General features: G+C 44.5%; 2 protein-coding genes across 2 annotated transcripts; both read left to right on the forward strand.

Moving 5' to 3' along the window:
• The first annotated feature begins 39 nt into the window (after window positions 1-39).
• anpepb.1 (alanyl (membrane) aminopeptidase b, tandem duplicate 1) lies at window positions 40-8,771 on the forward strand. The gene is made up of 20 exons (XM_077022337.1): window positions 40-684; window positions 810-952; window positions 1,148-1,284; window positions 1,430-1,556; window positions 2,027-2,181; window positions 2,863-2,976; window positions 3,159-3,302; window positions 3,634-3,699; window positions 3,789-3,854; window positions 4,030-4,202; window positions 4,281-4,357; window positions 4,725-4,858; window positions 5,230-5,285; window positions 5,396-5,543; window positions 5,630-5,721; window positions 6,078-6,188; window positions 6,541-6,708; window positions 7,157-7,297; window positions 7,368-7,449; window positions 8,509-8,771. Exons 1-20 carry the CDS (start codon window positions 80-82, stop codon window positions 8,662-8,664), a joined length of 2,895 nt encoding a protein of 964 aa, XP_076878452.1. The 5' UTR covers window positions 40-79; the 3' UTR covers window positions 8,665-8,771.
• Window positions 8,772-11,225: 2,454 nt separating this feature from the next.
• Window positions 11,226-22,044, forward strand: LOC143527257 (aminopeptidase N-like). The gene is made up of 20 exons (XM_077022338.1): window positions 11,226-11,805; window positions 13,381-13,526; window positions 13,611-13,744; window positions 14,455-14,581; window positions 15,282-15,436; window positions 15,534-15,647; window positions 16,308-16,451; window positions 16,781-16,846; window positions 17,060-17,125; window positions 17,249-17,424; window positions 17,688-17,764; window positions 18,111-18,244; window positions 18,883-18,938; window positions 19,859-20,006; window positions 20,153-20,244; window positions 20,484-20,594; window positions 20,715-20,882; window positions 21,110-21,250; window positions 21,432-21,513; window positions 21,614-22,044. Exons 1-20 carry the CDS (start codon window positions 11,294-11,296, stop codon window positions 21,764-21,766), a joined length of 2,802 nt encoding a protein of 933 aa, XP_076878453.1. The 5' UTR covers window positions 11,226-11,293; the 3' UTR covers window positions 21,767-22,044.
• Window positions 22,045-24,722: the final 2,678 nt, after the last annotated feature.

A 24,722-nucleotide genomic window follows, 5' to 3' on the forward strand; every position in this document is an offset into this window, starting at 1 on the left:
GAGAATACCCCGCACTAGATCAGAAGGTGTGCTGCCACTGAACCTGACTGCTTGCTCTGTCTGTATCTTACGCTCCAACATGGGCAAAGGTTTCTACGTTAGCAGGACTGTTGCTGCGGTGGTGATCACTGTAGGAGTTGCCGCCGTGGCTACCATCATCGCTCTGTCAGTGCTCTACTCTCAGGAAAAAAACAAAAACACAGCAGAGGTGAAACCAACAGAAGTGGTCACCACGACAGCACCAACCACAGCACCAACCACAGCACCAACCACAGCACCAACCAATGAGCCATGGAATAAGTTCCGTCTCCCAGATACTCTGGTTCCAGATGCATATGATGTCATGCTCTGGCCCCGGCTCACGCCCGATCCCCATGGCGTCTACATCTTCACCGGAAACTCAACCGTGATCTTCAGGTGCGTGAAGGAGACGGACCTGATCCTCATTCACTCCAACAAGCTGAACCTGACTGCAGACCCCACTCTGACCACACTCAGTGGAGCACCTGCTCCGAGCATCGCATTTACATGGATGCAGAAGACCACCCAATATCTCGTGATTCAGCTAAACAGCAAACTAACGGCAGGGGAGTCCTACCAACTTCACACGGAGTTTCAAGGGGAGCTCGCCAATGACCTGGGAGGATTCTACAGGAGTGAATATGAGGAACACGGAGTGCCCAAGTGAGTTGTGAAGCCATATAAAGCCCCGTATGTCTCATGTTAATGGCTTGCTTGTCATTGTTTGGCCTTTCTTGGTCCTTTTAGGACCAAACAATGACAAACTCTCGTTTGGTTTGTTATTCTAGAGTGGTGGCTACAACTCATATGCAGCCCACAGATGCTAGAAAGGCATTCCCCTGTTTCGATGAGCCTGCCATGAAAGCATACTTTAACGTCACTCTTCTCCACGACCCAGAAACAGTTGCCCTTTCCAACAGCAAGGACATCGGTAAGTGTGTTGTTCACATTTTATAATACACAAAACCTTAATGTTCCTTTAATGAATACAGTGACAGACAAGAGGAAGGTGTGCCTGACATTTTCTCATGCAGTCTTCATTATGTACTCTGATTAAAACTCTTCTCACCTTCTTCTTAAACTCTTTTTAAAATCTTGTCACCTGCTGCCTCTTTTTGGATTCCAGAGTCTGTTAGCATTACAATCGATGGCACTGTCCTCACGAAAACAAGATTCGAACAAACCAAGAGAATGTCGACCTACTTGCTGGCGTTTATTGTCAGTGAATATGGTTATGTTGATCATATGGAAGAAGATGTCTTGGTAATTACATATTTGTGAAATGTTGATTGTGGGATTGCTTGTATGTCATTCTAGTCTAAGTACTTCACGCATGCACCTCGGACACCGTAGCAGTCCAGTCAGAATACAGTGCAGTCAGGAAGTCAGTGGTCTTCTCCCCACACAGATCCGAATCTTCGCCCGCAAAGAAGCCATCCTTGCTGGCCAGGGAGAATACGCTCTCAGTATCACGGGTACCATCCTCAAGTTCTTCGAAAGCTACTACAATGCCCCCTACCCCCTCTCCAAATCTGGTATGAGTCTCACACTCCCTACCGTCATGTGTTTGGGATGGAGCGTGATTGTACAGCATCTGGAGTATACTGCAGATGATCCTGGGGGATTCTATAGCATCTGAAGTATACTGCAGATGATACTGGGGAGATTCTACAGCATCTGAAGTATACTGCAGATGATACTGAGAGAATCCTACAATACCTCATACAGAACAATATTGTACTTGCTCTTAATGTTATGTAACGTAACTTAAGTCATACATCACAGGTATTATGCTTGATGTAATGTAATGTAACTTAACTCATACATCACAGGCATTATGCTTAATGTTATGTTATGTAATGTAACTTAACTCATACATCATATGTATTATGCTTAATGTTATGTAAAGTACCTTAATTCATACATCACATTACTGTAAGCATCACCAGAAGTATATAGTTATAGACTTTTCACACTGGGGTCACTGGGCTCTCTTGTTGAACAGACCAGATTGCTTTGCCGGACTTCAATGCAGGAGCAATGGAGAACTGGGGTCTGATCACATACCGGGAGACAGCACTGCTCTATGACCCCGAAGTGTCCTCCAATGGGAACAAAGAGAAGATTGCCAGCATCATTTCTCATGAGCTTGCGCACATGGTACACACTACAAATATAGACTCACATGGTACACAGAGCAACTATAGACTCACATGGTACACAGAGCAACCATAGACTCACATGGTACACAGAGCAACCATAGACTCACATGGTACACAGAGCAACTATAGACTCACATGGTACACAGAGCAACCATAGACTCACATGGTACACAGAGCAACCATAGACTCACATGTTACACAGAGCAACCATAGACTCACATGGTACACAGAGAAACCATAGACTCAAATGGTACACAGAGCAACCATAGACTCAAATGGTACACAGAGCAACCATAGACTCACATGGTACACAGAGAAACCATAGGCTCATATGTTACACAGAGCAACCATAGACTCACATGGTACACAGAGCAACCATAGACTCACATGGTACACAGAGAAACCATAGACTCACATGGTGCACAGAGAAACCATAGGCTCATATGTTACACAGAGCAACCATAGACTCACATGGTACACAGAGCAACCATAGACTCACATGGTACACAGAGAAACCATAGACTCACATGGTGCACAGAGCCACCATAGACTCACATGGTACACAGAGCAACCATAGACTCACTCACATGGTACCACTTTTCGGGTCAATGTCTGTAAAACTTCATATTTATATTTGTACTATACTACTATACTATCTCTCTCTATCTGTCTCAAACAGTGGTTTGGGAACCTAGTTACTATGAAGTGGTGGAATGATCTATGGCTGAATGAAGGCTTTGCTTCCTATGTTGAATATCTTGGAGCTGACAATGTTGAACCTGACTGGAACATTGTAAGTACAAAATACAAAAGCTAATGTTCAGTAATACAGTGTATCATTTCCTGTGATTTCCATTCAGACAGCATAACACATAAATGCTCACGGGAGAGGATTATGACACTGTAGAGAGCCAGACATGGTTAGATCAGTCTCTTCCAAGCTTGGCGTGATAGCTCACTTTGTGCTGCCCACAGAAAGACCTGATAGTGCTGAACGACGTCCATCGAGTATTTGCCGTGGACGCTCTGACCTACTCCCACCCACTCTCCTCTAAAGAAGAGGACATCATGAAACCAGAGGAGATCAATGAGCTGTTTGACACCATCTCCTACAGCAAGGTCAGGCTTGGGGAAATCTCACTACACACACTTCAAATCAGTTCAGTGCAATGTAATGTAAGTCAGTTTGGTTCAGTCTGACTCAAATTGATTTAGTTTGATTAGACAGTTTGGTTAGACAATCAATCGGTTTCATTCCATTCTGTTGATTTCAGTTCGTTATTTTTTGCTGGAAATGTGTGAATGAAAAAAGAGTTACAAAGTAAAACAAAAAAACCTTGAATTGTTATACAAAATGCTATACAGAATTAAAACAAATTACTGGTGTTGTGTGACTATTCTGGAACATCTCACATTGCTGGTAATGGTAATGTCTTCTTTCTGTCTGTAGGGGGCATCTGTGTTGAGGATGCTGTCAGATTTCTTGACTGAGTCCGTATTCAAGACGGGGCTGTCGGTGTGTTCACACTCTTCATTCTGATCCTATTCTGGGTTCTTCTTTCTTTCCATTTTTCCAGTTTCAATAACTGTCCTTTTTCTGCGCAGAGTTACCTGAACCACTTCCAGTTCAGCAACACAGTTTACAGAGACCTGTGGGACCATCTCCAAGAGGTGGGTTTCCTGCCCTACTGTAGTCATTTTAACATTTATAACAATTGCATTCTTGGGAGAGGGTTATACTCTATAGGTGCATATAATAATGAGACTACAGGGTGCAAAGTATTGACAGTAATATTTTGGGTAGGATGTAAAGACACTCAGTGTTTCAGTGTCTGAACTCCTCTAGGTAGTAGATACCACTGGCACGGAGCTACCCATGACAGTCGGAGACATCATGGACCGCTGGGTTCTTCAGATGGGTTTCCCAGTGGTCTCCATAAACACCACTACTGGAGAACTGACACAGCAACGCTTCCTCCTGGACCCAGACTATAAAGAGAACCAAACATCTCCATTCAAGTAGGTGTAAGTAAGAGGAACGTAATCTCCAGAGCTTAGCATGCAGAGCCGTGTCTTTAACATGTGCTTATCTTTTAGGTATGAGTGGGTTGTGCCTATTCAGTGGATTAAAACCGCAGTTCTACAGGACCTCTACTGGCTGCAGGACAAAACAGGTAAAATGTTTGTTAATCTTCAGCATCCAGACAGCAGAAAGCAGGTGTGTCCACCTGCAAGTGTGAACAACTGACGACATTCAGAGCAACGATGACCAGCACTGTCATGCACAGAGTAATACTACTGCTAATACTACTAACCTGTATTTATATAGTGAAGACAAGACTATATAATAATACTATATAAGAATATAATAAGACTATATAATAAGACTATATAACAATGCAAAGTGATTCATTTGAATAAATTTCAACTACGAGGAATTTTCACAATTTCTGAATTGTTTTTGAAAAATGACCTGGTAAATTTAACAACTGATACCATTTTAATCATAGTAAAGCAATATATCATTGTCTCTGCATGCAGCTACAAATGACTTAATGAAAACAACTGGGCCTGACTGGGTACTAGCCAATGTCAACGTGTCAGGATACTACAGGGTGAACTATGACTTAGGGAACTGGGACAAGCTCCTGAACACACTCAACTCATCTTTTCAGGTACCAACAGCCTTAAAAAGGCAGCAAAATGAGTCCCTTGGCACCCTGACCATGGACTCTTCATAGACATCAGCTAATACAAGTGTGGACTTCATTACTGACTGATAGATTGACTTGATTGTTCCAATCACCCCGGAATGTTCTGCTCTATTTTCATTGGCTCATTCCACTTGTTTTTGAACATTCTAACAAACTGATCATGTTAGAATGTCAGTGTTGGTTGGACACTCATTAATTTTTAAGTTATTTTACGTTAAGTGAGTTTTTAAGCTAAGTTTAAGAACTGAATGTACTGCAAAAATAGGTTTCTCATGCATTTACATTTTAAAATATCGTTTTCACTTGAAAAACAATCATTTGTTTTCTTACAGAGCATTTCAGTCCTTAACCGGGCCCAGTTAATCGATGATGCCTTTAACCTCGCCAGGTGAGATCTGAATGATTCAAAAGCATAAACTTTTAGTGACACCTTGTATCATGTCATATTGATTGGTGAGTACATATTTTTAAATATAATACATATTTTTCTGTTAACAGAGCAAAACACATTTCCACCACACTGGCTCTGAGGACCACAAAGTACCTGTTTGCAGAACGAGAATACATACCTTGGCAGTCGGCTCTTAACAACCTAGACTACTACTACCTCATGTTTGATCAGACTGAGGTTGCTCCCCTCTTGCAGGTCAGCTTCCTGACAGATATCTGTCCACACACTGTTAACAATGTCAGAGGAATGGGTGTGCTAATAAGATGAACCTTGTCCTTTAGAGTTATATGAAGATTCAAGTGGAACCCCTTTTCAACTACTTCAAGAACTTAACAGGCAACTGGACTGCAATCCCGAAGGGTCATACTGACCAGTAAGTCATGCTAGCCAGAGAACACAACTTACTGACCAGTAAATCATATTGGCCATTGCCATACTGGCCAGATATTATGCTGACTAGTAAGACGTTAGGGCTGACGTAGGTCATACTAAGCAGAGGTCATACAGACCAGTGGCCATACTGACCAATATGTTATACTGGCCAGAGGTCATACCCTAACCCTAACCCATTACATCCCCCCCCCTCTCTCCCTCTCTCTCTTTCTCTCTCACTCTCTTCTTCACCCTCTCTCTCCCTCTCCATTTCTCTCACTCTTTCTCTCTCTCCCTCTCTCCCACTTTCCTTCTCTCACTCTCTCTCTCTCTCTATCCCCCTCTTTCTCTATTCAGATATAATGAGGTGAATGCTATCCGCATGGCCTGCAACTCTGATGTAGATGAGTGCATTACTCTTACCCAGGACTGGTTCCAGCAGTGGATGGACAATGAGACCGTCAACCTGTTAGTGATATTTATACTCACATAACATCAGTGCAATGATTCATATGACTGGCGTTTTACACACTGATAAGTATGGCTGTCAGTCGTATCATTTAGTCACATTAAAACAGCAGTAGTTGTACACAGCCTGGTACTGTAAAAACATCTATATATAGGATCTAACAGACTTAATGCATATGTTAGACTAAATCCTGAAGTATACTTTATTTAAGCAGTTCATTACATTTTCTTGCTATTATGTACTCTGTTATACAACTCATGATTATATAGTGGCACTTTGTGTCTGTGTGATTTTTTTCTTTTTCTTTGCATATGAGTTGATTTTTAACTACCCAATCAATTAATCCATCAGGATTAACCCAAACCTGAGGTCCACAGTGTACTGCAGTGCCATTGCTACAGGGGGCGCTGAGGAGTGGGACTTTGCCTGGAGGATGTTTAAGAATACCACCATTGCAACTGAGGCGGATAAATTGATGTCTGCCCTGGCTTGTACCAAAAACACAGACCTTTTGCAAAGGTTGGTAGAGGCACTCCTATGCTAAGAAACATTTTCTTGTTATAATTAAAACAGGTGTGTTGAGGGCAGATTGAGATTCAAAGCTTCTGGATTCAAGGTCACTAACCCTGTGCTATGCCATTCAATCCTCAGCCCTGATTCAGTCAGTGATTCAGTAACTGCTTCACTTCTGATTCAGTCGGTGATTCAGTAACTGCTTCACTTCTGATTCAGTCAGTGATTCAGTAACTGCTTTATTTCTGATTCAGTCAGTGATTCAGTAACTGCTTCATTGATTCTGTGTACTGTGCACCAGGGACTGTTTCAGTCAGTATTTCAGCCACTGTTTAGATAACTGCTTCAGTGTTTCAGTAACTGTACGTTAGTGTTTCAAAAATACTTACAGTATTTCAGTCAGCATGTGCGTGATCTTTACGTGAGATCTGTATGTGCTGTGGTTATGGTGTAGGTATCTAGGTTACACGCTGAACTCGGCGCTGATCCGCAAGCAGGATGCCATATCCGTCATCATCTACATCTCCAACAATGTGTTGGGGCAGCCGCTGGCATGGAAGTTCGTCAGAGACAACTGGGAGGACATCTTCAGAGAGTGAGTGCACACCAAGAGAATGGTTTATTCTGTCTCTAATAAAGTCTCTAATAAATGTCTTCTTCTTCAGGTATGGGGGAGGATCATTCTCCTTTTCCAAACTGATCAGTGGGGTCACCCAAAGGTTCTCAACTGAATCTGAACTCATAGAGGTATGTGAAAGAGACCTGCTTTCCCCAGTCTGCTTTTCCAACTCTGTCACTGTAGTTTATTCACCATGGGTACTCTGTTATAATATTATAATATAAGCAAAATTAAAATGACTGGATGTGAAATACATTCTTAGGACGGACACTGACCACTTTAGAGAATCCAAAGAGAGGGCTTGCTGCCAATGGCCCTAAAGCCCCAGTGTGTGTTGGGCGTGAGCTGGAGTCCCACCTGGTGCACTGTGGCCAGTGCGGGACGTCATTACATCTGGGGCCAGTGCGGGACATCAGGACATGATTACTCCTAGCCACATGCTAACTGGGGTGTTCGGTGGCTTTGAATGTCTGTGTAGTTCTGCTCTGTGAAATAAAGTCTTCACAGAGGAAATGTGTGTTAGCAGTGACAGGGTTAGTAGCTGCGCTGGAGAGATCTGTCCCACTGGGAAAATCTAAATAAAAACTGAGGGCATGTCCTGTAGTGTGGTGTGGTGTGGTACGGTGTGGTATGCTATGGTATGGTATGGTGTGGTGTGGTGTGGTGTGGTGTGGTATGGTGTGGTATGGTATGGTATGGTGTGGTGTGGTGTGGTGTGGTACGGTGTGATGTGGTGTGGTGTGGTGTGGTGTGGTGTGGTGTGGTGTAGTGTGGTACGGTGTGGTATGGTGTGGTGTGGTGTGGTACGCTATGGTGTGGTGTGGTATAGTGTGGTGTGGTGTGGTACGGTGTGGTGTGGTATGGTGTGGTGTGGTGTGGTACGATGTGGTGTGGTATGGTGTGGTGTAGTGTGGTACGGTGTGGTATGGTGTGGTGTGGTGTGGTACGCTATGGTGTGGTGTGGTATAGTGTGGTGTGGTGTGGTACGGTGTGGTGTGGTACGGTGTGGTGTGGTATGGTGTGGTGTGGTACGGTGTGGTGTGGGGTGGTATGGTGTGGTGTGGTATGGTGTGGTACGGTGTGGTGTGGTATGGTATGGTGTGGTGTGGTGTGGTATGGTGTGGTGTGGTATTGTGTGGTATGGTACGGTGTGTTGTGGTTTGATGTGGTTTAATGTGGTGTTGCAGCTGGAACAGTTCAAGGATGCCAACAATGATGTCGGCTTCGGCTCGGGCACCTTGGCCATCCAGCAGGCCATCGAGAGGACCAGAGCCAACATCAAGTGGGTGGAGCAAAACAGGGAGGAGGTGAAATCCTGGCTTCAAGAGGCAATCCGAGGATAACCAGACAAAACTCTGCTTCATGTAGGAGAGAGGCTCTGACACACACACACACACACAAACACACACACACACACACACACACACACACACACACACACACGGACCCACTGTTATTACAGTAAGAGAAATGAATTTACTCATTTCCACAGATCCTTTATAAGATTATTGTATGGTCTTATATTGTAAGATTATCGTATGCTCTTATATTGTAAGATTATCGTATGCTCTTTTTTATCTTGATGTTGTATAGAAGTCATTTCTGTTAATGTATCACTGTTAATTTTTATTTTCTTGTCATGTGGATTTTTCCCCCAAAGTGGTAATTTTTGATCAGTTACAGTATATTTTTGTACCTGACTGGACATTGCGTTATACCCCAAACGCACGCTTGATGACCAAGATCAAAATTATATTCTTTGTGAAAGAAAATAAACGATAAATAAATAAATAAATACATGAGTTTTGTATCTGTATAAGCAAAACAGCAAGCATGCATAGAGAAACCATCACAATAAAGGGGTCTGTGTGGTGAAGGGGTCAGTGTGGTGAAGGGGTCATGATGGTGAAGGGGTCAGGATGGTGAAGGAGTCTGGGTGGTGAAGGGGTCTGAGTGGTGAAGAGGTCTGGACGGTGAAGAGGTCTGGGTGGTGAAGGGGTCTGGGTGGTGAAGAGGTCTGGATGGTGAAGAGGTCTGGGTGGTAAAGGGGTCTGGGTGGTAAAGGGGTCTGAGTGGTGAAGGAGTCTGGGTGGTGAAGGGGTCTGGGTGGTGATGAAGGGGTCTGGGTGATGAAGGGGTCTGGATGGTGAAGGGGTCTGGGTGGTGAAGGGGTCTGAGTGGTGAAGAGGTCTGGGTGGTAAAGGGGCCTGGGTGGTGAAGGGGTCTGGGTGGTGAAGGGGTCTGGGTGGTGAAGGGGTCTGGGTGGTGATGAAGGGGTCTGGGTGATGAAGGGGTCTGGGTGGTGAAGGGGTCTGGGTGGTGATGAAGGGGTCTGGGTGATGAAGGGGTCTGGGTGGTGAATGGGTCTGGGTGGTGAAGGGGTCTGGGTGGTGAATGGGTCTGGGTGGTGATGAAGGGGTCTGGGTGGTGAAGAGGTCTGGGTGGTGAAGAGGTCTGGGTGGTGAAGGGGTCTGGGTGGTGAAGGGGTCTGGGTGGTGAAGGGGTCTGGGTGGTGAATGGGTCTGGGTGGTGAAGGGGTCTGGGTGGTAAAGGGGTCAGAATGGTGAAGGGGTCTGGGTGGTGAAGAGGTCTGGGTGGTGAAGAGGTCTGGGTGGTGAAGGGGTCTGGGTGGTGAATGGGTCTGGGTGGTGAAGGGGTCTGGGTGGTGAATGGGTCTGGGTGGTGAAGGGGTCTGGGTGGTGAAGGGGTCAGAATGGTGAAGGGGTCTGGGTGGTGAAGAGGTCTGGGTGGTGAAGAGGTCTGGGTGGTGAAGGGGTCTGGGTGGTGAATGGGTCTGGGTGGTGAAGGGGTCTGGGTGGTGAATGGGTCTGGGTGATGAAGGGGTCTGGGTGGTAAAGGGGTCAGAATGGTGAAGGGGTCTGGGTGGTGAAGGGGTCTAGGTGGTGAAGGGGTCTGGGTGGTGAAGGAGTCTGGGTGGTGAATGGGTCAGAATGGTGAAGGGGTCAACGTCACCGACACCTCTCGCCTAGTGAGGTCACTCACCTACCTAAAGATTGCCACATGGTCCTTATTTTCTCTTTATAACTGCACTTATGGATAACTGCCTTCCACCAGATTCACAGTGAGCGCTTTCTCTGTCATGATCACTTCCTGGTTCTTCAACTCAGTTTTCCGCAAAGATGAAGTCCCCCTGTCTGATCTTTCAGAACCTCCTGACTGTCTGATCTTTCGGAACCTCCTGGGCTCTATCTGTCTGATCTTTCAGAAGTTCCTGGACTGTGAAGACTCTGAACTGGATCAACCGTGCACTGAAGGGGTCTCCACACACACCTGCAGTACCACTCACACAGCTGTCCACACGCTGTGGAGATCCTGTGACAGAACACAATGAACACCTTACACCCTCAGCTCTCCTCTTATCATCGTGACAGAGGGCAATTACTTTAAAAGGGGCCAATTCAACTTTGAGCATTTTACTATTATTACCTGTCTGTCAAAAGCAAATCCACCCAGCTCCATTAGGAAACATTGATCTAAATTCTAATAAAGTAATAGAAAATGTAATAGAAAATGTAATAGGTCCAGTACAACTAAAAACTTCTTTAACCTCACGGCTCTTGGTAAAGCAAACTTAAGTTTCCTCTACTGTTTCTTTAGTGGAGGAGCTGTGGACCGTCAGGCTCTTGCAACGATGACATCATGATGTCATGCTTGGTTGGGTGTAAGTTCCCACCCGCCTGTTCCACTCTGAGCTATGGCTGTGTAAACATGTCAGAGGGGACACAAAATGTAATAAAACACGTCCAGGGAGCACACATGCAGCTCCCAGATACCTGAGAGCACAGGATTCACACAGCGCCAACAGATGAGTCAAAACTGGCTTTGGGAGGGGACTGAGTTGTGAGTGTAAGGAGCATCTCCTGTGTGTGCCCTCCTCTGCGAGTTTGTGCTGTGTGTGTGTCCTCTGACTCTGCGCTGTGTTTGTCTGTACTGTGAAGGACACAGGTGATCATGGGGAAATGCTACTTCAGTGCGATGTGTGTAGTCTGCACTGTGGTGGCCACTGCTTCTCTTGCTATGCTCATCGGCATCTGGACCTTCCAGCTCCTTCCGTCCACAGTTGTGCCCGCTGCATCATGGGACAGCTACCGGCTCCCTGCCACGCTGCTCCCAGACACTTACCACGTCTCACTCTGGCTCACGCCCGATCCCCATGGCGTCTATGTCTTCACGGGAAACTCAACCGTGATCTTCAGGTGCGTGAAGGAGACGGACCTGATCCTCATTCACTCCAACAAGCTGAGCCTGACTGCAGACCCCACTCTGACCACACTCAGTGGAGCACCTGCTCCGAGCATCGCGTCTACATGGATGCAGGAGACCACCCAATATCTCGTGATTCAGCTAAACAGCAAACTAACAGCAGGGGAGTCCTACCAACTTTATACAGAGTTTCAAGGGGAGCTCGCCAACGACCTTGGAGGATTCTACAGGAGTGAATACAGTGAAGACGGAGTGAAAAGGTACATGCAACTGATTTAGATGATTTAGACATGGGCATGGGAGGCAGCACTGGCAGGAGAGTGATCTAACATCATGGGAGTGAGGCAAGTGAGAGTGAGCTGGCATCCTAGGAGTGAGGTGAGTGAGAGTAAGAGTGAGCAGCCTGGGGGTGAGGCAAGTGGGAGTGAGAGTGAGAGTGAGCAGACAGAGAAAGTGTGTGTATTTGTGTATGTGTGTGCATGTATGTGTTCGTGTGTGTGTGTGTGTGTGTGAGAGAGAGAGAGAGAGAGAGAAAGAAAGTGTGTGTATTTGTATATGTGTGTGTTCATGTGTGTGTGTGTGTGTGTGTGTGTGTGTGTGAGAGAGAGAGAGAGAGAGAGAGAGAGAGAGAGAGAGAGAGAGAGACAGTTTGTGTTTAGAGAATGTCAAAAAGTGTGTCATTCAGATTTTCATGGTTTAGGTGAATGTCTCATCTGCCTCTTTGGTAGAATGTCTAAGCTACTGACTCACACATTGACTGACTTGCAGTGCGTCCTCCTCCAGTGGGACGTCTGTCCTCTGGTGCGTCCAGTCTGCAGTTCTGCCCCTGCACTGTGGCTGCTCGCTCAGACTGTCTGTCCTGCGTGGCGGACATGTGCTCTCCTATAAACATCCACAGCCTTGGCCAGATACGGGCTTCTCAGAAACACAGACACGGGCATCTCAGAAACACAGCGCTGTGTTCTGCCTGATGGTGTTTAAACAGATAATAACCAGATGGATTGCGTGTGTATAAAGGTATATGGGTACAGATGTGTGAACACGCACATCTGTTAATGAAAGTGTGTGTGTGTGTGTGTTCCCTTGAGTGTGTTCATGTAAATCAGTATGGGAGTTAAGACGCTGCGTGGAGAGGTGTGGAGGAGTGTGTGCTGGCTGTGAAAATCACATGCTATGTCCTCAGTTGGACCCGTGCTGGGACGTCCCTCAGGACACGTGAGACAGTGCTGCTCCTCCTGTGTGGTCGACTGTGTGTCTGGCACTCCGGCAGCCTGGCACAGTGGGACATTGTCTGGCATTGTGGGAGCGCCAGTCCTTATAGTGGAGCACAGATAAGATATCTACAAGGGAGCTGTAAACCGTGCTATTAGGATTCTGACACTTTACTGATTGAGTTTGTGCGCTATCAGTGTTTGTAAATCAGATGATCCTGCCATTTATCTGATTTTTACAACTGATTTTAACGTAGACAGTAAGGTCATTAACTTTACCACCTCATAACTGGAAGTAATAGCGGTCCATATATTTTACACCCGGGGGCTTTTGTTATCCGCTGTGCTCCACTCACACCTCTGCACAGTCAGGTCAGCTGTGTTTGCAGGGTCGGCCTGTCCTGTGTACATCCTCTTTATGCCAACACTATTTATGCACACACACACACACACACACACACACACACACACACACACACACACACACACACACACACACATACCTGCCCAGAAAGATTCAGAGCAGCTGGTGGAGAACTGGTGAAGAATCGTCCCTCACTCCAGGTGTGTGTGATTGTGTGTGTGTGTGTATTCATGCCCAGTATAAAATGGTTCTCCCAACAGGACAGTAGTCGCCAGTCAAATGCACCCCACCCACGCTCGGAAAACCTTCCCCTGTTTTGACGAGCCGGCCATGAAGGCCTTCTTTTACATCACACTGTACCATGACCGTGGAACAGTCGCCCTCTCCAACGCCATGGAAACATGGGGTCAGTAGTTACACCACTCACTCACTCATAAAGCAGTTGTTAGCTGATATTAGCGGCACTGTACACTGTCTTTCTGTGTTTTAGATACAGTGGACACAGTGGTTGATGGCACAGCTGTCACTGTTACCAGGTTTAAACCCACAGAGTCCATGTCCCCCTACCTGCTAGCGCTGGTCATCACTGACTACACAAATGTCCAGTCAAGAGAAGATACTTTGGTATGAGTTTAAACTGTTTTATATTGATGCATATGTGTTTTTATTACATAGATCTATTTTGGTCTATACACAAAAATCAGAATGTCAATGTTATAGTTACAGTTATAGTTCATGTTACAATGTTATAGTTATAGTGTATGTTTATTTACAGTGTATGTTTATCTTATGTTGTAAACTGCCCACACATGGGTCATGTTTATGGAGTCCTTTGGAGTGTTTGATCATGCCAGTGTGACCACATGACTCTTCAAGAGATCACATAAAAGTACAGTCAGGTTGAGCATTGAGATTGCTGTTAGCTTCCATCAGAAGTGCAGGCTTGGAATGCCATTCTAGTTTCTGAGATAGACTCTCAGTTAAATAGTTATAAATTCATATTTACATTTTCATTTTTTGTCTTTTAAATGCTTCATTGAGTATGCTTTAATATAGTAAAAAAATTTTGTGTATTATAATAAAACATATTTTGTGTATTATAGATTATATAAGTTATAATGTGCTGAATGAAAGATCCCAAACACTGGCATATGTAAGCATTATTTAAGGTGATGTATAAAGGCAAAATCAGAAGTTTCCAAAAAATGGCAAAACAGTCCAAGACTCCTAAAGGTTTCATTCTATTTCACTTCATCCAACTCCGTTCAGATTTGGTCCTGGTGAGGTGCTTCATGATGTGCGTTTTTACTAGCGCCCTCTATTGGCGTGTGCAGGTGCGGATATGGGCGCGAAGAACTGCAGTGGCTAACGGCCTCTGTGTGCACGCCCTCCAGCTCACCGAACGCATCCTCCACTTCCTTCAGGACTTCTGTGGTGTGACCTACCCACTCTCGAAATTAGGTAAGCCATGTGGTTTGGGTAGGACTGAATATTCAGTACGTCGGTGCAGGCCAGTCAGCTGATTCGTTGACATTTGGTCATGACAACCAAACACTCACATCATTAGCATCATTATTTGATTGGCTCATTGTTAACAACCTCATGGCTTCTCTTAGAAGTAAGAAGTGAATTCCACTGTGACAACAGCCTCAGACCACAGAACACCACTCCTAGGAACTCCCTGCTCATTATAATGACAATACATCTCCATTTGTCCTAACATTATCTTCCTTTAATGGAAACATCTACTTATGTCCTAAGACCTATGAGAATAAACAGTTTAAGCGATTCTAAACATCAGGGGCGTCATTCTCTGAAGCCACTGCACCAGTCACCAGATGGTCCACATTCACGTTCTGTCCCAGCTCCCAGCACATCTGAACCAAACCATTAACATGGGGAACTGGGAGCTGGGTTAGTGCCATAACGTGGACTGGGTGGTGAGGAGCCAATCAACATGTGAATATACTCTACACACTATGTATTTATTTATAAATTAATAAATACATTTTATTTTAACATTCAACAAGGTCTTGTAGTTTGAAATCATCTTATGGAAATGTGTAACACGTGTTTACTTTGGATTAAGTGCGCAGTGCTGGTTTAGCATAAGTGGATAGCCCGTCTCTGTACATCCTGATGGAATGTATCTACTCTGAAGATCAGCTTGCTGTGCCTGATCTCCACCATGGAGCAGTGGAGAACTGGGGGCTGATCACATACAGAGAGACGGATATCTGCTACGAACCCCACATCTCCTCCAACAGAGACCAGTGGAAGACAGCCTCTGTGATGGCCCATGAGCTAGCCCACATGGTACTCAGTTGCTGGTAGACTTCATTTGTCACCCTGTTCTACACTTAATTGCCTGCTGTATTTCTGACCCTGTTTTGACTCTGTTGTTTATGGTCAGTGGTTCGGGGGTCTTGTGACTCTGAGCTGGTGGAATGATGTATGGTTGACTGAAGGATTTGCAACATATATGTCTTACCTTGGTGCAGATTATACCGAACCCCGCGGGAATCTGGTCAGTAATGGATAAACACACACACACACACACACACACACACACACACACACACACACACACACACACACACACACACACACACACACACACACAATGAAGTCTCTCTTTAATGCTACAACCTTGTAATCTGAAAGGACATTGTCCATCAAAGCAACCACACGGCAGCCAGTAAAACAATAACTTCCAAAATTCTGTCAAGCTCAAAGCTCAGGACATACTGACTCAGCTTTCACCAACAAACAGTTATGCACAGTGTCTGTGATTTTTAGAGTAAGGAAGTTTCCAGAACATTCTCCATTATTCATACTGGTTCATTTTGGGCATTCTAAATCCAGCTCTCTGTGTATGTTACAGACTCTTGTTGTTTGTTATGGACTGTTGATGTTTACTCTTGTTGTTTGTTATGGACTGTTGATTACTCTTGGTGTTTGTTTGAAGCTCTTGGTGTATGTTACAGCCGTTTTGTGTTTGTTATAGACTATTTGTGTTTGTTAGAGATTCTTGGTGTTTGAGTATCTTGGTGTTTGTTACTCTTTGTGTGATAGAGACTCTTAGTGTTTGTTACAGACTCTTGGGTTAGTGCCACTACACGTAGGCTACTGACTTCCATTCTAATATTTTTTGTAGCTCATGACACCTCGGTGTTCTCTATCACAGAAAGACCTGATAGTGCTGAACGACATCCATCGAGTATTTGCCGTGGACGCTCTGGCCTCCTCCCACCCACTCTCCTCTAAAGAAGAGGACATCATGAAACCAGAGCAGATCAATGAGCTGTTTGACACCATCTCCTACAGCAAGGTCAGGCTTGGGGAAATCTCACTACACACACACTTCAAATCAGTTCCTTCGAGCACAATGCAATTCAGATCAATTCATTAATTTAATTTACTTATAATGTATATAATTTATTATATACATTATATACTTATAATAATAATGTATTTTATTATCAGTATATAAGAACCAGCACAGAATGTTTCTTTATGTATTTGACAGTTTATTATGGTTTATATGTAAGCAACAAAATGAGAATGTGGAAAAAGTCCACATGTATTTTCTTTTAGTCAGGGGAGGTTATTGCCACTGATATGTTGTTGTCCTGAGTTATGCTCTGAGTTTGTCTCCAGGGCGCATTGGTGCTAAGGATGATGTCAGAGTTTCTGACAAACTCCATATTCGTTGGAGGGCTGCGTGTGAGATATTGTTTATTTATCTATTTATTATCTATTTATTATTATTACTATGTTGTTGTTTCTTTATTATTTGTCTATTTAAAGTTATAATGTTCAGTTTTGTGTAGCTGTTAGAGGTTTTAGTCAAAGACCAGATTGAATGTCTCTTATGTAAATAATTATGAAAACATTTACATATATATGAATGTTTATCTATTTCCTTTACTTTTGCAGACGTATCTGCAGACATTTGCTTATAAAAATACAGTTACCTCAAATTTGTGGGATCATCTTCAGAGAGTAAGTCACATTTACATCTGCTCTCTTTCCCTGTTTAATCCTCCTGCTCAAATGAGTGAGATAGTGTAGCAGTGCTGCCCTCTTGTGTTGAGGTAACTTAATGCATTTGATTATTTGATTCAGGCAGTTGATGCCAACAGAACCGTTCTTCTCCCTGGGACTGTCAGTGACATCATGGACCGCTGGGTTCTTCAAGCTGGCTTCCCAGTGGTCTCCATAGACACCACTACTGGACAGCTGACACAGCAACGCTTCCTCCTGGACCCAGACTCCACTGGCAGGACACACTTGGAATTTAAGTAGGTCTGATGTCTTAAGCAGTTCTGGAGTTTAAGTTGGTGTGATGACTTAAGTAGGCCTGATTACTTACGTAGGTCAGGAGTTTAAGTAGGTCTGAGGACTTAAGTAGGTCTGATGTTGTAAGTAGGTCTGATGTTAAGTACACCTGATGCCTTAAGTAGTTCTGATGTTTACATAGGTCTCATGTAGGTCTGATGTCTTCCAGGCTTCTCTGTTTCTCTGTCCTAATTCCTCAGTCTGGTTTTATTCTTTGTGGCTGAAGTCATGAGTGGTTCATTCCCATTAACTGGATGAAATCGGGAGTGGAACAGAAACCAACATGGCTTCTGCAGCGGAGCGGTGAGATCAGGACTAATCTCATCCCATCACCCAGTCAATGAGCAGCAAAATACATTTAATCAGTAATTAGACCTTTAAAACACTACACTACACTACAAATACTAATTAAATGATTAAATGATTCCAATATGTAGCTTAAACACATTTCTGAATTAACATCTGAGTTTTATGCACAGCTGAACTAAGGGATTCAGACTGAATATGTGATGCGGATGTGCCTGGACCTGGACAAGGCAAAAACCTGGAGTGGCACTCGGGTCCCCTGGACTGGACTGAGAAACACTGATTGAAATCACTGCCAAGCCTGTTCATCCTGACGGTCCTGTGTTTGCCCCTCTGTTCCCAGAGAATCATAGTGACATGAAAACAGCTGGGGAGAAGTGGGTCCTGTTGAACATTAACCTCACTGGATACTACAGAGTGAACTATGACCCGGAAAACTGGAAACGCATATTACAGCAGCTCCGCACAGACCCCCAGGTCAAACCCACACAGACCCCCCAGGTCAAACCCACACAGGTCAAACCCACACAGGCCCCCAGGTCAAACCCACACAGACCCCCAGGTCACACAGATCCCCCAGGTCAAACCCACACAGACCCCCAGGTCAAACCCACACAGGCCCCCAGGTCAAACCCACACAGACCCCCCAGGTCAAACCCACACAGACCCCCCAGGTCAAACCCACACAGACCCCCAGGTCACACAGATCCCCCAGATCAAACCCACACAGGCCCCCAGGTCAAACCCACACAGACCCCCCCAGGTCAAACCCACACAGGCCCCCAGGTCACACAGATCCCCCAGGTCAAACTCACACAGACCCCCAGGTCAAACCCACACAGGCCCCCAGGTCAAACCCACACAGACCCCCCAGGTCAAACCCACACAGACCCCCCAGGTCAAACCCACACAGACCTCCCAGGTCAAACCCACACAGCAGTGAACAGTCACCCGGAGATTATTACCATAAATACTAATGCAACAAATGTGCATGCCCATAGCAATAAATACATTGTTTTAATACTTGTTGTTTCTGTGAGATTGTTAAGATTGGATTTCACTGTATTTTGCTTACTAATATAAATTTCACTAATACGACATTCATGATCTAACAGGTCATTCCAGAAGTAAACAGAGCACAAATTGTGGATGATGCCTTTAACCTTGCAAGGTAATAAACCCAAACCAGCAGAGAAACCATGTGAGCAGCTTCAGATCCCCACTGTATGACTCATAACCCAACACACTGATGTAGTCCTCACTTAACCCAACACACTGATGTAGTCCTCACATAATCCAACACACTGATGTAGTCCTCACATAACCCAACACACTGATGTAGTCCTCACGTAACCCAACACTCTGATGTAGTCCTCACGTAACCCAACACTCTGATGTAGTCCTCACATAACCCAACACACTGATGTAGTCCTCTCATAACCCAACACACTGATGTAGTCCTCTCATAACCCAACACACTGATGTAGTCCTCACGTAACCCAACACACTGATGTAGTCCTCACGTAACCCAACACACTGATGTAGTCCTCACGTAACCCAACACACTGATGTAGTCTTCACGTAACCCAACACACTGATGTAGTCCTCACGTAACCCAACACACTGATGTAGTCTTCACGTAACCCAACACACTAATGTAGTCTTCACGTAACCCAACACACTGATGTAGTCCTCACGTAACCCAACACACTGATGTAGTCTTCACTTAACCCAGCACAGTGATGTAATCCTCACATAATCCAATACACTGATGTAGTCCTCACGTAACCCAACACACTGATGTAGTCTTCACATAATCCAACACACTGATGTAGTCTTCACATAACCCAACACAGTGATGTAATCCTCACATAACCCAATACACTGATGTAGTCCTCACGTAACCCAACACACTGATGTAGTCCTCACGTAACCCAACACACTGATGTAGTCCTCACGTAACCCAACACACTGATGTAGTCCTCACGTAACCCAACACACTGATGTAGTCCTCACGTAACCCAGCACATGGGGTGTGCTTCTCTCATTATTGTTCTGGTTTGACTCTCTCATGGTGGCTGATCTCTGCAGGGCCGGGATGATCCCTGTTGCCGTAGCACTGAACACCACAGAGTTCCTCTCAAGGGAAAGATCGTACATGCCCTGGGAATCAGCCCTGTTCAATCTGGAATATTTCCTCTACATGTTTGAGCAAACAGACGTTTATGCAAACATGCAGGTCATTTTTTTCACAAGTATCAGCACTTTTACACATGAAATCACATTCATAACATTATGTGTTACATTAATTTAAATGAATAAGACTAAGATTACCAACTTGTAGTGTATAAAGTTATTAAAGACAATCTCTATATCTCTTTGCAGAAATACCTCAAGAAACAAGTGACGCCACTTTTTGAACATTTCAAGACTAATAAAACAGGGTGGATGCAAGAACCTGATGAAAATACAGACCAGTACGTTACACACATTTAACAATGCAGCAATTTCACACTCACCCTGTCTGAAGTGCTTCAGTAGAACGCTTAGTCAAAGGCTACAAACAACAAACCTGTGACAACTCCATAGTTCCTGCCATTAGAAAGACAGGACTGGGCTGTAGATATCAGTCTCAGTTGTGAGGTTCATGTCTTCTTCACATCATGCTTCTGCATGGGGCTGATTTGCTGAGACCCATCCATGTGGATGTGTGCAGGTACAACCAGGACAACGCCATCAGGGTGGCGTGCAGGGCTGAAGAAGATGGCTGCCTCGGTCTCTCCTGGTCCTGGTTCTCACAGTGGATGGCGGACCCGGCACAGAACCCGTGAGACCGTCGGGCTGAGTGTCCTCACCCACAGCCAGCCAGGGATTCCTGTTCTATGTCCTCCTAGACTCTGCATGTATTGGTAGGAGGACTTAAATGTAGTAATTCTCTCCCCATCAGCATTAACCCAAACCTGAGGTCCACGGTGTACTGCAGTGCCATTGCTGCAGGGGGCGCTGAGGAGTGGGACTTTGCCTGGAGGATGTTTAAGAATACCACCATTGCAACTGAGGCGGGTAGATTGATGTCTGCCCTGGCTTGTACCAAAGACACACAACTTTTGGAAAGGTTGGTAGACGCACTCCTATGCTAAGAAACCAAATTTTCTTGGTAAAATGTATAGACCAAAAATAACCTTGACACTATATCATAGTTATCACATCAGGTGTGTTTATCGCATTGACACGTGCCAGTATGTACCAGTATGTGCCAGTATGTACCAGTACGTACCAGTATGTACCAGTACATACCAGTATGTGCACTCTAAGGTGTTTGTGTTTGCTTTTTATGTGCAGTTACCTTCATTTCACCCTCGACCCTGCAAAGATTCGGAAGCAAGACGCCACCTCTGTGATTGTGCAGGTGGGCGGGAATAAAGTGGGCCGCGAGGTAGCGTGGAACTTCGTCAGGCGAAACTGGAAGTACATATTCACCGAGTGAGTTTCCACAGCAACACTGACCATATATCAGTTCTTTATGCTTGTACTAGTTTCTCCTATTACTGTAGCTATCTGTAGTTAGGCTGTATTCATGCATGTGACTATGTGTGTGCTGAATGTGGCCATGAGCTGATGCACGTGACTGTGTGCCGATGCACGTGACTGTGTGCTGTCTTAGGTATGGAGCAGGTTCATTCTCATTCCCTGAGCTCATAAGGGGCGTGACACAGGCTTTCTCAACCCAGGCCCAGCTCACCCAGGTGTGTTACTCTTAGCTGCACCACATATTGTGACATATGCCATTGTCAACCACGTTACTGATTGGTGTGTGCTCCCCCTGGACGCCCTGGTGTTCTGAAGCTCCAGCAGTTTCAGCAGGACCACTCTGACGTGGGCTTTGGTCCTGCTGCCCTGACCCTGCAGCAGGCCGTTGACCAGACGAAAGCCAACGTGAAGTGGGTAGCAGAGACCCTGAGGGAGGTCAGGGAGTGGTTCAGCATGGCGGCTGCCTGAGTCCTGCTGGAGCCCCACCTCAACCTCAACAGACCCCTCAACACGCCCGTGACCGAAAATCTGTGTTTACTGTGGGCTTTCATTAAATATATATATGTTTACGTGTTTTAGAATAATTTTAGCCTAAGTGTGGGCATTTTTCATACTTGCTAAAATTAAATCATAACTGTAAAATAAATTGATGACTATATTACTCTGATTTTTCTGTTGATAATAATGTAGAAAATGTAAACAATGTGTTTAAAAACTCATTTTGGGTCATGAGAATGTGAAACAAAATTGTACTAGAAAAATAAAGCTAAAAAAAAACTCTAAAAACTGTCAGAAAAAAAACATTTCCTTTTAATTCGAGTTTGTGACTTTGATTAAAACTGAGTGAAAATAGATTATTTGTTTGTTTGACCATTGCATTTGGAAATATATAGATGTCGTTTTGTGTTTGCATACATGCACTGATAACGTACAGCCTCATAACTAGAATGGAATTAAAAATATATATTAGTAATGTAACAGTGTGGTGTAATGTACTCAGTGTGTTATATCTGTGCCTTTGTATACATTTGAGTAGGGAATCCACACAAGATACTTCCTGAGCCAGTATGAAGCACAATCTCAGGACGTAGCACAGAACACGTGAATCTGTGTACTGTGTCTGGCTGTTGTAATATTTCTGGATGGAGCAGTAGACTATGTATGAGACATGGGGACATCTAGACAGGATATATAACTGCCCCCGACCCACACATATAACTGCCCCGACCCAAATATATAACTGCCCCCAGCTCAGCCATATAAACCCCCAACCTAGCCGTATTTCTGCCCTGGCACAACCATATAACTACCCCTGGCTTCAGCCACAGCTGCATAACTGCCCTTCAGATTTCACCCATTGGGGCATGAGACAGCTGTCAGGCGATGCTACCGAGCCCTTACTGGACCGCTGCTGCTCATCCGTGGTCTCTCCCTGCTCTTTACAAACTCACACATTAAATCACTATCACCACATTCCTCTGCTACACTCTCACAGTGCTGCTCCTGAGAGATATTAAGTGTAATTATGCACACGTTGAAGACACACCCATGTCATTTGCATCTTCATAGACTCGGTCAACAGCCCTCTATTATGTTGACTTTTCTTCCCTTATTTTCTTTAACACTGGACCTGTAGGAACCCTTCAGAGCTCTAATTGGGTTAACCTGTCTGCAATGTCTACATATCAGAGAGGAACTCTGGCTGTGCTAATTGGCTTGAGTTGTTTGCTAAATCACAGGAACAGACAGCTGAGTTGGTAGTTGTGTGTGCTGCCCATGGAGGTCTCAGACTGCAGGGGGCTACCCTCTCAAACATCCCCCACCAAGGCTCAGATTTACACCTCTCCCAACATGGCAAAACCAGCTCATTAGACTGCCTGCTTGAGCAAAGGTAATGTGATAGGTCTTAAGGCAACCTAAAATAACCTAAGGTAATGTGATAGGTCTTATGGTATCCTAAAATAACCTAAGGTAATGTGATAGGTCTTAACCTCAATGGAGTAAAATGTAAATATGCCATTTCCATTACCGAAATTGTCAATTTACCCATCTGTGCAGTGAGAACACACACACACACACACACACACAAACCCACACACACACACACATAAGAGTAAGTTAAACTGTTCAATGTCACCCCACCTACGCTACTACAGCCTATCAGTCTTAAGGGCCACAGACATGTCTCAGCCTTATGAACTGTGGCTTCTACTGTGTTGTTCTCAGACAGTGAAATAACACAATGTGTCCTTCAAAACCAGGAAAGTCAGTTATGATTGTTAATAGTCAAAAATGTAAACCACACCTTAGCCCAGGTGTTCTGTTTGTTTTGTTATCTAAAAAGCTACAAACTAAAACGTGATTAAAATCTAAATAGAGCTGTAGAAAGTAAGAAGCGTAATGTAGACGTGGAACTGTGTGGAGGTCTTAGTTTGGTTTTCAACCAGTTTTCAGAGAAGAAACATCCAGTGCTCAAACAGGCAGAAGCTTCGTGTAATGACAGTTTAACATTTGCAGACTGAAAAAAAACCTGTCAGGCCTCAAGACGATGTTGTACGTTGGATGGTAGCGGAGAAGTTCAAAAGTCGGCAAAATACCAAGTCAAGTCACAAGTCTTTAGGCTAGAGTCACTACCAGGATAAGTGACAGGAGATGGAAATTTCTTTATATAGGCTATTAGCTGTATTGACAGCTAGGTGGCGTAAACTAATCAAACCTATCCGGGTGTGTTTTCAGGTGCATTATGAAGTTTGATTTCATCGTTCCAGTGTCTTTAATTTGTTTCCCAAATTATTTAAATGTTGCGTACTTCGGTTTTGTCCAAGACACGTACGGTACTGCAGCAGGAAACCATGATAACCTCGTTTCTTTACATGTAACGCTTCTCTACGATGTTCCCTTCGTGATAAGCGGATGTTGTGATACTTCACGAGAAAAGGGGCTGCGTCCCAAATCACCCAAACAACGGTAAGGAATAATGGCAACAAAATGCACAAAGAAAGTATTTTTCATATAACTTTGGTACTAAGCGCCTGGATAGCGAACTGACTGTCCTTTACAAAGTTACAACAGAGCAAGTCCTCACATCATCTTAGAAAACACATTCAGCCTAAGGTTGTGGATTTTCCTGTGAGGTTGTGGATTTCCTTGTGAGGTTGTAGAGTTCAGTATGCAGTTTGTGCATATGTTGAAATGAAACCCCTTAACCTCTCCTGTCTTCCAGTGTATGGTGTGTGTTGGGTTGTGTTGTGTTGTGTTGTGTTGTGTTGGGTTATGTGCAGCGCTTCTGTGGGGCTCTTTTATCTATCATTAGTATTTGCGACACACTCCTGAACTCCCAGTGCTGGGGTGTAATGTCTGCTCTTGTGTTTGCTGTGCTGTTATCATAATCCCAGGTTACAGTAATAGCTGTCATTCAACTATG

This window comes from Brachyhypopomus gauderio, chromosome 11 (genome assembly GCF_052324685.1).
Source record: "Brachyhypopomus gauderio isolate BG-103 chromosome 11, BGAUD_0.2, whole genome shotgun sequence".
NCBI lineage: Eukaryota > Metazoa > Chordata > Actinopteri > Gymnotiformes > Hypopomidae > Brachyhypopomus > Brachyhypopomus gauderio.

Excerpts from the sequence above, each read along its gene's own strand:
- anpepb.1 (XM_077022337.1), top strand. The coding sequence starts at position 80 with ATGGGCAAAGGTTTCTACGTTAGCAGGACTGTTGCTGCGGTGGTGATC. Across the intron at positions 953-1,147 it reads TTCCAACAGCAAGGACATCG|AGTCTGTTAGCATTACAATC; the intron begins GTAAGTGTGTTG and ends TTTGGATTCCAG. Across the intron at positions 4,859-5,229 it reads CACTCAACTCATCTTTTCAG|AGCATTTCAGTCCTTAACCG; the intron begins GTACCAACAGCC and ends GTTTTCTTACAG.
- LOC143527257 (XM_077022338.1), top strand. The coding sequence starts at position 11,294 with ATGGGGAAATGCTACTTCAGTGCGATGTGTGTAGTCTGCACTGTGGTG. Across the intron at positions 16,847-17,059 it reads TATTCGTTGGAGGGCTGCGT|ACGTATCTGCAGACATTTGC; the intron begins GTGAGATATTGT and ends TTACTTTTGCAG. Across the intron at positions 21,514-21,613 it reads CCCAGGCCCAGCTCACCCAG|CTCCAGCAGTTTCAGCAGGA; the intron begins GTGTGTTACTCT and ends GGTGTTCTGAAG.